This window comes from Lycium ferocissimum, chromosome 10, assembly GCF_029784015.1.
Source record: "Lycium ferocissimum isolate CSIRO_LF1 chromosome 10, AGI_CSIRO_Lferr_CH_V1, whole genome shotgun sequence".
Lineage (NCBI taxonomy): Eukaryota > Viridiplantae > Streptophyta > Magnoliopsida > Solanales > Solanaceae > Lycium > Lycium ferocissimum.
Window position 1 is genome coordinate 31531090 of NC_081351.1, and position 12575 is coordinate 31543664.

The 12575-nt window shown below is 33.1% G+C and overlaps 1 protein-coding gene across 2 annotated transcripts; it reads right to left on the reverse strand.

The window, feature by feature from the left end:
* Window positions 1–534: 534 nt before the first annotated feature.
* Window positions 535–6997, reverse strand: LOC132033383 (uncharacterized). 2 transcript variants are annotated; one of them, XM_059423345.1, is made up of 12 exons: window positions 6229–6994; window positions 5960–6134; window positions 4937–5020; window positions 4101–4342; window positions 3525–3756; window positions 3209–3373; window positions 2994–3125; window positions 2738–2851; window positions 2169–2216; window positions 1707–1785; window positions 1122–1178; window positions 535–801 (listed from the first exon to the last, which is right to left on the reverse strand). In XM_059423345.1, the coding sequence occupies exons 1-12, from the start codon at window positions 6423–6425 to the stop codon at window positions 740–742; spliced, it is 1587 nt and encodes a 528-aa protein (XP_059279328.1). In that variant the 5' UTR covers window positions 6426–6994; the 3' UTR covers window positions 535–739. The 2 variants fall into 2 exon arrangements, with proteins under 2 accessions (XP_059279328.1, XP_059279329.1); XM_059423346.1 differs by lacking the exon at window positions 2738–2851 and having other exon boundaries at window positions 6229–6997.
* Between the last annotated feature and the right edge of the window lie 5578 nt (window positions 6998–12575).

Sequence of the window (12575 nt, forward strand, 5' to 3'; positions counted from 1 at the left end):
GGATCGGGTTTTTAACCAACCCGTGAACACCCCTAGTCATATGTATTTGGCTCATATGTCTTGTATCCCATATGTATTTGCGTTTCTTCTTGTATCATATGTATTTGATTCTTGTCTTGTATCCCATATGTATTTGCGCTTCTTGTCTTGTATCGAATGTATTTGGCTTCATATGCATTCTATACAAAGCGAAGAAGCTAGGGAAAATATGTAAGAAAAGAAATGTTGTTGGCCGGGTTTGAACCTGGGCGGGCAGGGTGAGAGCCTCGCCCAATAACCACTTCAGCCACTCTAACTTTATGTATTTTGGTGTAGCTATGAATGGTAATTTACAAAATCACTGTAGCTACTAAATATAAATAAATTAAAAGGTAGTTATTATAAATAATTACCTCTTAGAAGAAGCTACACCAAGTAAAAATTCCTATAAAAAAAGGTGACTGTGTTCACCTATTCCGGTAATTCAGTAAGCAATGAACTCAATTAGTCTTGTAACAACACTATTATACCATCGACTTGCCATAATTGAAGTAGTTAGCAAAACTGACAATTCCCTATTAATTCAATCTGATAGAAATCAAGGAATGTGTGTCATAGTGTATTTACAATAAGAATTAGTAAGACCAAAAGTGGAGAAGGCAAAAACTCAAAACCATGCAGAACACAAAGCTTATAGTTTATTCTCTGTTTGTACAAAAGAAATTGGCCGCTTCTTGTTAGAATGGACAAGCAGTTGGACTCATAAAATCTGTTGTTCGCCTTTCTGGTCCTCTTCTATTGTATCTTGCAAGTCTATCCGACCTGCAACAAGCCAGGAAAAAAATCATCATCATCCTGCATTTGCTTAGGCCGATTACACACACACACAAAAAAAAAAAAAAAAAAAATAGAAATTAAAAAAAAAAGAGTTAATGTTTCCGAGCCTGATCCACTATAATGAAGTCTATTTTGTGTAAGATCCACTATAATAATTAAAAAGAAGCTCGTTTGATATGCCCTTCTATGTGTTACTCGGAGATTTCGTCAAACCAGTACTTAACATCATGGTTTCGTGGTTCAATCTCATCCAACATTGTGAAAATCAGGAAACATGTACTAGCATGAAAGAAAGGTTACCGTACCAAATAAGGATACTAATGAGGGAGGCCTTGAATGTCCATTGGAACTCATATCTATACCTGCACAATTAAGATGTGTGTTTGAAATTAGAGGCAGATAGATAGCCACAAAATTTTGCAATCACGGAAGCGAGAAAAATGATGAGATCAATTTATTTTGATTATCTTCTTGCATAAATTGTCCATTATTTAAGCTTTACAATGACATGTTTAAGTCTGATGCCAATTACTGATATTCAGCAAATAACATATCATGGAATACTTTACTGATATTGCAAATAACATATGAAGGGCTGTTCATTTTCCTATGGTCTCATTCACCTTCCTCTTCAGAGTACACTTCTCTAACTGATCCACAATAATTGCCTCACCTCCTAGCAAATAAATACTCATATCTTTTTGCCAAAACTGGGAAGAATTCGAAGGGTGGAGAAGAATACTGAACCAACATGTGCTTCTATATACTTAAATCTTCTTAGATACAGTGTGAGCCAGGCAAAAAAAGTGTGTGCAAAGTATATTTCTTCATCGTGTTGAAGTAACGAGATGCAGCCAAAAAATAGAAGAATTAAAGCAGCAGCAGCACACCTGAAGTTTCAGCTGATTTGAGGATATCTGATTTCTTGAAAGTAAATCCAATAAAATTGGAATCTTTTGATGTCAGCATCTACATGATGGAATGAATCAAAATTAACCAAATTATTTCTTATTTACGTAAAGAACAATATAAGGAGGATGTCCTGGAAGAGGAAATAATTAAGAAAATACTTGCCAAAATTGCAAACAGGAGAATCCCCAGAAGTTATTTAATCCCCACCTATAGGAATCACTACAGTGTAGGAACTTGGATGTGCATAATTCATCAGCTATACTCTCACAAAAGAAACTTTCCAAATATTTAAGTGCATCACTATTTCAATCATGTTTACAGTACTTGTTTTATATTCTAGCCTGAATGGCGGATTTTCTGTTTTTCTGAGATTGGTAGGGTGGATGGGTTGGGTGGGGGTGGGGGGGATGAAGTATGCACAGTCAACAAGTAATCATTACCTTTCTCCAGGGTCCAACTCTTGGTGTTGTTGATGAAGGATCTTCTACCTATAATATAAAGTGAAAAGTTAGCACATTCAAGAAAATTAAAATGAAGTATCGTCTAAAGCAAAACATGGAAAAACTGAGATGCGGAATATTGGAAATTTACTGTAGATGAATGGCAAGAACAAATGATGAACTGAATTGGAATGAAAATGCATGCTTTGATAAGAAGCCGCAAGCAGACTATGGATATTAAATGGTACTCGGAAATGTCCAATATTCTAAGGACCTAGTTCATAAATGATGTCAAATTGTCATACTGAAGTTACTAAATGAAAGAAAGGTGGAGTGCTTATCCATGATTTGTGGTAAAGGTAGAGAAAACAGAGAAGGTCCGAATGTGAAAGATATGGATAGGAAGAAAATATCCAGCTTATATATGGCTTTGTGGATCGTAAGGGTAAACAGTTGGTTTCTAGCAATCCACAATGTCATGAGAGTCGGAGTGATTTTAATAACTAATACTCCAGATGTTTCCTGTAAAAGTCGAATTAATACAACTAGTAGTCTGTAAAAGTATTCACCTCAGGAAACTTCTCAAAATTTTGAGTATCTAACTCTCCGGTAACGACAGGTTTATAGGCAGCCTCCATTTCATAAAGCATGTCCCAGTTGATTCCTTTGAACCAAGGATGAGCCTGAAAACCCAGTCACAAGTTTTATTAAGAATACACAAACAACTATATGCATTCCATTAAGTGAAACGAAGATTCTAGAATTAAGGGGTATATTTCAGCAAATAGTTTCTGCACAGGCATTACTTCATTAGTAGATATTTACCTTTATTTCATCCACTCCTCCGGTCCCTAATCTTGATTCAACATCACACAATAAACGACAGATCAGATCCTTAGCCTCATCTGATACTTTTGGTTCATCTGGGAATTTCAAGCATGTTCTCCAACTGATTATCTGATACAACAAAAACAAATATGATATAACAAAAAATGAGTACATTTTGTAAAACCTAACAACAAACAGAAGAGTTAAAATACCTTGCGTGCAGTCATTCTTGGATGCTCTGAACAGAAGGGAGGATACCCAACAAGCATCTCATACAGGATTGCCCCCAATGACCACCAATCACATTCAATTCCATATCCTTTTTTCAACAGAATTTCTGGTGCCATGTAATCGAGAGTTCCAACAGTAGAATATGCCTGTAGAAGATATTTCACGATCGGTCAATTGAATTAAAGAATGACCATGGATTAATCAATTAAAAAGTGTGTGATTATGAATGTTAAATCTTGAATGTTAAATCTTGAAAATCAGGAAAAGTGCAGCATTAGAATGTGATTATGAGAATACCAAGGCACGTCGGTTGCGTTTCCACTGCTGTATTTGTTCTTTTGGCATTGGCCATGAAGCTCTATCACCACCAGATTGCCCTTCAGACCCGTTAATGGACTCCGCATTAGTAAGGTCTTCATCTTCCAATAATATTGATGAGTATTTATTTTCCAGGGGTTTACATAAGCCAAAATCTGAAAGCTTTAAGTGGCCATTTCTATCCAGTATAAGGTTATCTGGTTTTATGTCCCTGAAAGCAGAATAATTTCTGAATCAGCTGCATGTTGGAGGATGATTGCAAAGTGAGCTTTGTACCATATGCACGTACAGTTTAACATAAGTTCCGTAGTATGAGAAATACTTTGAAGATTAGAAACTTTTTTAGACATCTTCACTTGATGATATTTGGCAGAAGAGAAATTTTACATCAATAGCAGCATGGAGCTTTTCTGACAATAGTTGTAAACACATTATCATTAATTTGAGCTACAAAACATATGTATTACTGGCAATCCTATAGGGTATAGCAAAACAATCACGTAATATTGCACGATTGAACAAAAAGGAAAGCTATTTAATGCATTGTTCAAGTACCTATGTACATAATTGTGCTGATGAATAGACTGAATAGCCAAAATACTCTCAGCAATGTAGAACCGTGCGACATCTTCAGAAAGAACATCTTCTCTCATCAGTAAGGTCATAATGTCACCACCAGGCAAATATTCCATTATAAGGTACAAGAAATCCGAGTCTTGGAAAGAATAGAAGAGCTTCACTATGCACCGACTATCAACTTCCACAAGCAAATTCCTCTCAGATCTGACATGCTCAACCTAAAAGAGCAGTATAACTTTCATCTATTAAAAAGTGAATATAGTAATTTCCACATTGAATTTAACCTAGGAACTCACAAATTGCCTTTTGGTCCAATTAAGTGGCATCTGACAATAGCCAATGTGCACAAGATATTGCTAAACCCAAAAGAGAAAAAAATGGTCTCTACCTCAAAATTCTAAAATTTCTACCTCATGCTTGGTTCATTTTTCTTAAGAAGTAAGAGGGAGAAATGTGGGAAATTGGGTAACCTTTAAATGTTTTTTATACCTTTAGTCAAGTAAAAGGTTGTTAGTCATATTCTTTTCTAGCATGGATTTATCCAGAGTAGTATTGAAATTCTTCTTTTAATTACCAGAAAGCACACACAACGCAAACTATTCATAAGGACGGTTGTTTCTCCACTATGATAATTAGCAAAACATGATAGCTTTTAGAACGTATATCTTATAAGATTATATCTTTCTTTTCTCAAATATCTTCGGAAGTTTTAACAACAGATTATGAAATTATTGAAGCAACTTCTGCAAGGCCCTGATATTAATGCATAATCATTTCAGAAGAAAATTGTGTAGCTATATTCCATTTGTCACCTGTCCACGGCTAAGCATGTCTGATTTCTTCAATTTCTTCATGGCAAAGATTTCTCCAGTACTTTTGAATCTACACAACCTAACCTGCATTAACAAACCAGATAATTTAAGAAAAAACTCTAATGAAATCTGCTTCATCAATGTCCCATACGAACACTGATAGCTTCATTTATGTGGCGATCGCAAGGCAAGAGCGCTCTAATTGAAAATGGAACTTTTGAAAGATCTTAAGTGCACATCAGACACAAGCATAGTTCTCCTTTGTATGACATGCTTATAGTAAAAGACCGACTTCCACTCCTTCACAAACTTTACATTGTAAGGGAGAAACATATAAAGTTTATAACAAACCAGAGACCATTGCTGAAAAGCGACATTCAGGTGCTAAAAACCAATTCGTTGATGCAGTATAAATATTAGATTAAAAAGAATTAAGTTATCGTAGTATATCCTCCCTAATTGGGAGCATCAAGAAACATTGCAAGATAGGCATTATGAGCAGGACAGACACTTCTCTGCTACATTGACAAGTGTAAGCCTTGAGAAACATATCGAGAAATGTTGGATGCAGATTTTACAGAAGATAACTCCGTGATTTTCATTTTTACCAGTAAAATGATCTATTCTGATCAATTAAAAACAGGCAAAAGCATTTTTGTATGGCTTTATCATTGAATTCAATCATGACACAACCTAAGATAGACGGATATTCAGTATCAGGATGTACAACAAATTGAAGCATCTTATCAAATCACACCTCCAAAAACTTAAAACTACCAATCACTTTGCTCTTCAAAGGTAATTTGATGAGAAAACTTACAAAGGCACAAACTTTAGTCTTCCTAATCATTTATAGGAAAACCAATGCATACTCCAAGTTATGCTAATCAAACAAGACTAGAATTTGAGCCACTGCTAAAGTAACAAATACATCTAATCAAACAAGACTATAATTCGAGGAACTTTTAAATAATAAATACAAAGAAAATCTGACAATTAAAGAGTTGTAAATGGAAAATTTACCTCACCAAAGGCGCCTTTACCAATAACAGTCAATTGTTCAAAGTCATCAATCCCAACTTTATGCCTCTGCAATCTCATATATTCAGTCTCCCTTTTCTCCAAATTCCTAAGCATCTTTTCTTGCTCCTCACTAGGTACTTGTGCTTCTTGAGCCCTCCTCTGCAACGCCCATCTCCTAAAAATAACAAAAACAAACAAAATAAACACAAGGGTCCAACAAACATCAACCCAAAAACACACATTGAACAAATTTCAACACAAAAAAGGACCTTTCTTTACGATCTTGCAATCCTTGAAGGTAATTCTTGTAATGATTCTCAATAAACTGTTTAGCAGCAGCAGCTTTCTGACGTGTAACAGGTGAAGAAACAGTAAATTCAGGTTCCAAATTATTGAAAACTCGATCAGGCTTCATGGGTAAAGCTCCTAATTTTACAGTTCCATCAGTAGCACCTTCCATCTCCATTGATCAAAAAAAGAAAATCAAGATTTCCCTAGATCCAAAATAGAATGGAAAAAAGAACTATACCCAAGACAAAAGAAACAAAATTGATTGATGGGTATGTATTGTTTTCAACAGTAGTAGTATGTAGTTCAAGAATGGGGTAAAGCTCCTAATTTTACAGTCCCATCAGCAACATTGATCAAAAAAAATAATTCAAGATTTCACTAAATCCAAAATAGAATGGAAAAAAAAAAAGACTAGACCCAAGAAAAAAGAAACAAAATTGATTGGTGGGTATATATTGGATTCATTGGTAGTAGTAGTATGTATGTAGTAGTAGAAGAATGGTGACAGTTATAGAAGGTGGGAAATAAAGAAAGAAAAGGGGAAGAGATGGTAATGGAAAGGCTGTCAGTGTCAGCAGGTATCTGTAAGGGGGAAATCCCAATGAGAAAGAGAGAAATGAGTAGTTGTAGTTAGAGAGGATTGATTGGTGGACTGTGAACTGGCTATGTTTGTGTAAATATAAGAGAGAATTGTTGAAGGAAGAAATAAAAGAGGGGGTTATGAGCTGAGGCTTAGCTGTAGCCTGTAAAAGTGACTGGGGAAGTTGAGTTGGATGAGACTTGTTGGGAATGGAAGAGTGAAAGCGACGGCATTCAGAAAACTATAATAGGAGTACAACCTCGGATGCATCATATTCCACTACAACTTTTTTTTTTTTTTTTTTTTTTTTTTAAAATATTTTCCTCTTGGCGTTTGGTGTCCGCATTTTAATCTGACTATATTCGGATTCATCCCGCGTAAGACCTATTTTTGGGGAAGAGCAGCCTACTGAGGATTTTCTCATACCTAAAGCTCGAACGTGAAAACTCTGATTAAGGGAAGAGCAACCTCATCTACTGCACCACATCTTTTGATGGTTCCGGTACAACATTTGAGTCACATTAATTCAAGCAATGAGATTGTCCGGACGGAAAAATGATTGAATATAATATTTTATTATAACTTAAATAGAAGAAAATAATTTTGTAAAATTTTTATATATGTTGTTTTAAATATCTTGGTATAAAAATAAAACTCTTTTATAAAAAATATAAAATTAAAATAAATTTATAAAGGATTATAAAATTAATTGATCTGTCTTGGTTGATAATTTTCATTCCCTTAGGCTCGTCAAGAGTTTTGGGACGAAATTCACTCTGTCATATACTCTATTCGGTTCATATGTGTCCCTTAAGAAATTTAGTCACTTCTAAAAAGAAAAATATTTTATTAATTTACTCTTAATTAAATAGTACCTACTATATTTAATATATTTTTTGGTAAAATAAAAATTCACTTGTCTAAATAAGAGTATATTTGGAAGAAAACAATTAATAACTTCTTGATTATGTGAAACACCACTTATTTTATGTCAAAATGAAAAGCTAAAACACTACTCCCTCCGTTCCATAATAAGTGATGTTTTAGGCTTTTCATTTTATTTCAAAATAAGTGTTGTTTAGGATTTCAAGAAGAAATTGATCTTGTTCTTCCAAATTTACCCTTATTTATAATCAAGAATCATTAAGTAGCTTTTTTTTTTTGGGCATTAATTAGGGGTATGTTAGTAAAAACACTCATAATTTTCTAAGAGTGAGCAGTTTCTTTAAAGTGTGTGTATAAGCTAAAAACACCACTTATTATGGAATAGAGAGAGTACATAATAAGAACCAAAGGGAGAAATACTCTATTCGTTTTAATTTTTGTGTCTTAGTTTGATTGAACACAGACTTTGAGAAAATAAATGAGACTTTCAAATTCTACAATCTTAAAGTACAGATATATTTAATGTATCAAAATACTATTTTAATCTTATGGTTTTAAATAAGTCCAGTGAGATGAAGGAATCTAGAGAGGACTAAATATAAAAAGTGATATTAACAAACTAACAAATTAAGAAAAAAAATGTAAGTTACATAAATTATGACAAATGAAATAGCAATGTGTGAGATATCAATTTTAATTCACTTTCAAGAGTCAATAATTTGGTTGACTCAATCAAAGTTTTGACTCGATCCACTTTAGAATGACGAATTTATTTCAAGAAAAGAATAGCGGGAACTACACGGACACATTACTGTGCTTTGACCATTTCAGAGATTCAGATTTTTTTTTATTTTTTATTTTGGTTGGTTCTATGTTATGGCAATACTTTTTGAAGTTAAATGAGGGCTAAGGGTCTATTAACTCATCCATGTTATCGTGTTTTTAAATATTGAGTCCCTTATATCATACTCCCTCTGTCTTAAAATAAGTTTTACTTTAGTAAAAAAAGAAAATTTCTAAAATAAGTGTCATTTTAGAAATTCAAAATAAAAATTGATAAGTATATCCAACTAGATCCTTAGCATTAAAAAAGTAATCCTCTTTAATATTGCTCAATTCTCAAAAAGTAATTTAGTAAACTCCACATTATATTTATTAATTTCTTAATTATTGTAATTTTTGCGAAGATGACACTTATTTTAGAATAGAGAGAGTATTATTCATGATTTAGATGTCCACAAGTATTTGAGAAGTTTTATAATGTCTAATTGATAGAACAAACCATTGTATCTGTGATGATCTAAAAAAAATTAATTAATTTTTAGAGTTAAAATTAAGTAAAAGTATAAATATGGGTAGTTTAGTAAACTACATATTGTATTTATTGATTTTTCTTAATGGACATAATTTTTGCTAAGATGACACTTATTTTAATACGAAGGAAATATTATTCATGATTTAGATATCCACAACCACAATTATGTGAGAAGTTTTATAATGTCTAATTGATAGAACGAACGATTATATCTATGATGATCTTGAAGAATACTTATGAATTAATTTTGAGAGTTAAAATAAGGTCATATTCCTTTTCAAAAGAAAAATGTTCTATATTCTTATACCTAAAGTTACTGGTTTAGCAGTGAGGTTTTTGGGTAGGTTTAAGGATAATGACTTCTTATTATCGGCGAAAATCTTACGTAGGGGTGACACATTAATTCAATTTAAATTGTAAAATGATGATCTTTTTTTTTTTTTTTTTCTTTTGAACGTGAATTGATCATGAAGTAGGAATAAAGCTAAAAGTCTTGGTTGTGATGTATCGTCGTATTTTTTCCCCCTTGTCCATACAATCAATTTGTATTTCAATTGTATACGCACCTACCTTATCTTACCAAACTTGTCATTACAAGTAGTTGATGCTTTATTTATTTTCTTATTAACAAGCATGTCTTAAAGAGATCACAAGTTAAATAAAATAATTGGTTGCCTGAAGTTTCTAGACATAAATAAAGATGAGAAATATCAACAAGAAATGAATATACTTCTAGAATTACAATTGTACTAAGTAAAGTTTTTTGATAATAAATGTGAAATATTACCGCAGAACAAGCAAAGTTTACACCTAATGAGCACCTGAGTACATCAATCACCTATATTAAGTAAAGTTAATTATGCTTTTTAATAAGGAAATAGACGAGATGATTAAAAAAGCGAGGGAAGAAAAACTCGATGAAAATCAAAATTTTAATAAATATTTTGAGTCGCTAATAAATAAAGACATTTCATTTTATTGCACCGATCAAGTGAAGGGTCTAGGATACTTCCTTTTTCTTTTTTTTCGAATGTCACCATCTACCAAAAAAAATATCTAACTTGGGAATGTGATATGTGCAATTCAATAAAAAGAGGTGTCACCTTTTTACCAATTTCGTTTTTCTTTATCACGGGATCACTATAATTAGTGGGATATTAAAGGTAAAGGAAAATATTAATTATTAGTAGTTGACTTTGGAAAAGGTAATTGCTGAAAAAAGAATGTCAATAATGTTGGTAATTATTTTTACCTGGGACCATCTAAGGCTTAAAGATTTGGAGTATAAAGAATTTTGATATGTATATTTGGCAATATGCACTTCACGTGGACATAAAAATTGTCACGAAAATTTTAAATTTCAAGTGTTAATTTTATGGTCACATGAATTGGTTAAGCAAATACGACAAGAAAAAAGAGATACGTCATGAAGCACTTATATATACGGTCCTTTCTCAATTGAGAATTTTTTTAATTATCCATGGAATCCACTATTTTTAGAAAAATTCTCTCTATTGCATTTGGACGTTTCATTTTAAACTAAAAGTTCAGTATATGTCCCTTGTACGGCACAGAGAAATGGGACACAAAAATATGAGCTGCAAATTGCAATCCCTCACTATAAATAGAGAAAAATGTGATGATGTGTGTCACACTTACTATGAATGATAAACTTACGAAATAATAGATTGCTTAAGAAGACAAAACTAAAAACGAGTTAATAAGTTTTGTCATACGTTGTGTAAACATCAACATTTAGCTTATCTTCTTGTTATATATATTTATCATTTTGCTTACCAGCAGAATATATGTATATATATATATATATAGTGGGCAATGTCAATTTTTTTGTTTTTTGAGTTTCTACACCAATTATCCATAATTTTTAAATGCAGTGTATCTCGCATTTGTCAAAGTGAGAAAGATTTGCATTGAAAACCTGTTATTGCGTCTTCTAGTTGGCAAATATTTGGGGTAGAGGAGCATATCTTAATAGTTAGTAAATGTTTGTTAGAAGTTAGAACCAAAGCAGGTTACTAATTGAGATTTGTTGAAGCATTGAGTGGGCACTACAATCTCCCGTGTGATTAGTGTTATGACGGTGGCCAGCATGTCCACGTGTGAACTCTGCAGAAATCATGAGAACTGAGCCCGCTAGCTGGTTGGGCCATTGGAATAATAAAGACACGGGAGTCTCTTGATGTTAATGTGCTCAATTTCATGAGCTATTAATCTTGTCATAGTAGCATAGGCAGGTGCGGTGTATGTGCTAGTCATTAATGTTTTCCAATTGGGTATATGAGTGTATGTAGGGGTGTCAAATGTTCGGCATGAGCTGAGATTAAACAAATTAAAATGGACTGAATTAATAAATGGATTAAGCTGAGATTGGCCTAAGCGTTAATTGGGTTGAAATAGGCTGGGTTCATAACCCGCCCAATTTAACCCCTTTTTTTAAAGAATCTATTTCCTAGGAAAATATTTTTCGTGGAAAAATAGTTTTGAGGAAACCATTTTCCCCAGAAAATATTTTCGAGATTTTTTTTTTTATAAAGTAAATCTCAAATAATAAACCTAAATTAAAGTAAATCTTAAAAATTGGCTACAATTGGGCTACATTCGAAATTACTTTAAGATGGGTTATGTTGTGTTGGGCTAAAATCAGCCCAATACAAATCTATCTTAGCCCAACCCATAAAATATTGAGCGAACCAACAACTTTTGAGCCATATTTGATACCCCTATGTGCAAAGGTGTCGAAACGGGCTGGCATAGCCCAACCCAATCCAGCCCTAAAGGGTCAAAGAATTAAATGGGCTAGGCCGGGCTAGCCTTTTTTACTGAAGGGCCTCTAAAATGGCGAAACCCAGCCTTAAGCGGGCCGCGGGGCATGACAGGTCAGCCCTTTAAGTTTTTTTTTTCCTTCAGAAATAATATTTTTTAGTGATTTTTTGGTATAATTTGAACATGAAATTTTTTGCAATCTGAAATAGAATCCTCTACAACCCCAATTTTTGCATGAACTCATATTACAGAAACAAAATAAATTTAATATAATAAATATGAAGTATTAGTATATTGATACATTGATGCAAGTCACGTCCAAAATGTTACACCCCGTACTTTCGTTAAGTTTGTTCATGAGTTGGTTGCTACAGATTCGGAAAGCAGAGTTATTTTCGAGGATATGTGAGATTAGACGTGTTCATCTTGAGTATACGAGGGCTTAAGTTCATGTTTGGAAAGTGTTGGAAGGATTAGAGAATGAACGAATCGACAAGAATACGTTTCGTCGAAAGTTAATTTTGGCCAGCAAAATACGAACCGTATATGGGAAATACGAACCGTATATGGGAAATAGGTCTGTACTTCCTTAGACGGAGTAGATAATTTTCATGTTGAGAATTACGGCCAAGAAATACGGACCATATTTAAAAATATGGTTCATACTTTTGGCCATATTTTTATGTCGGCTGCAATTTATAATTTTTATGTATTTCGTGTATTCCTCATTTATTTCATTTTCTCCACTTCCCCTGATCTCT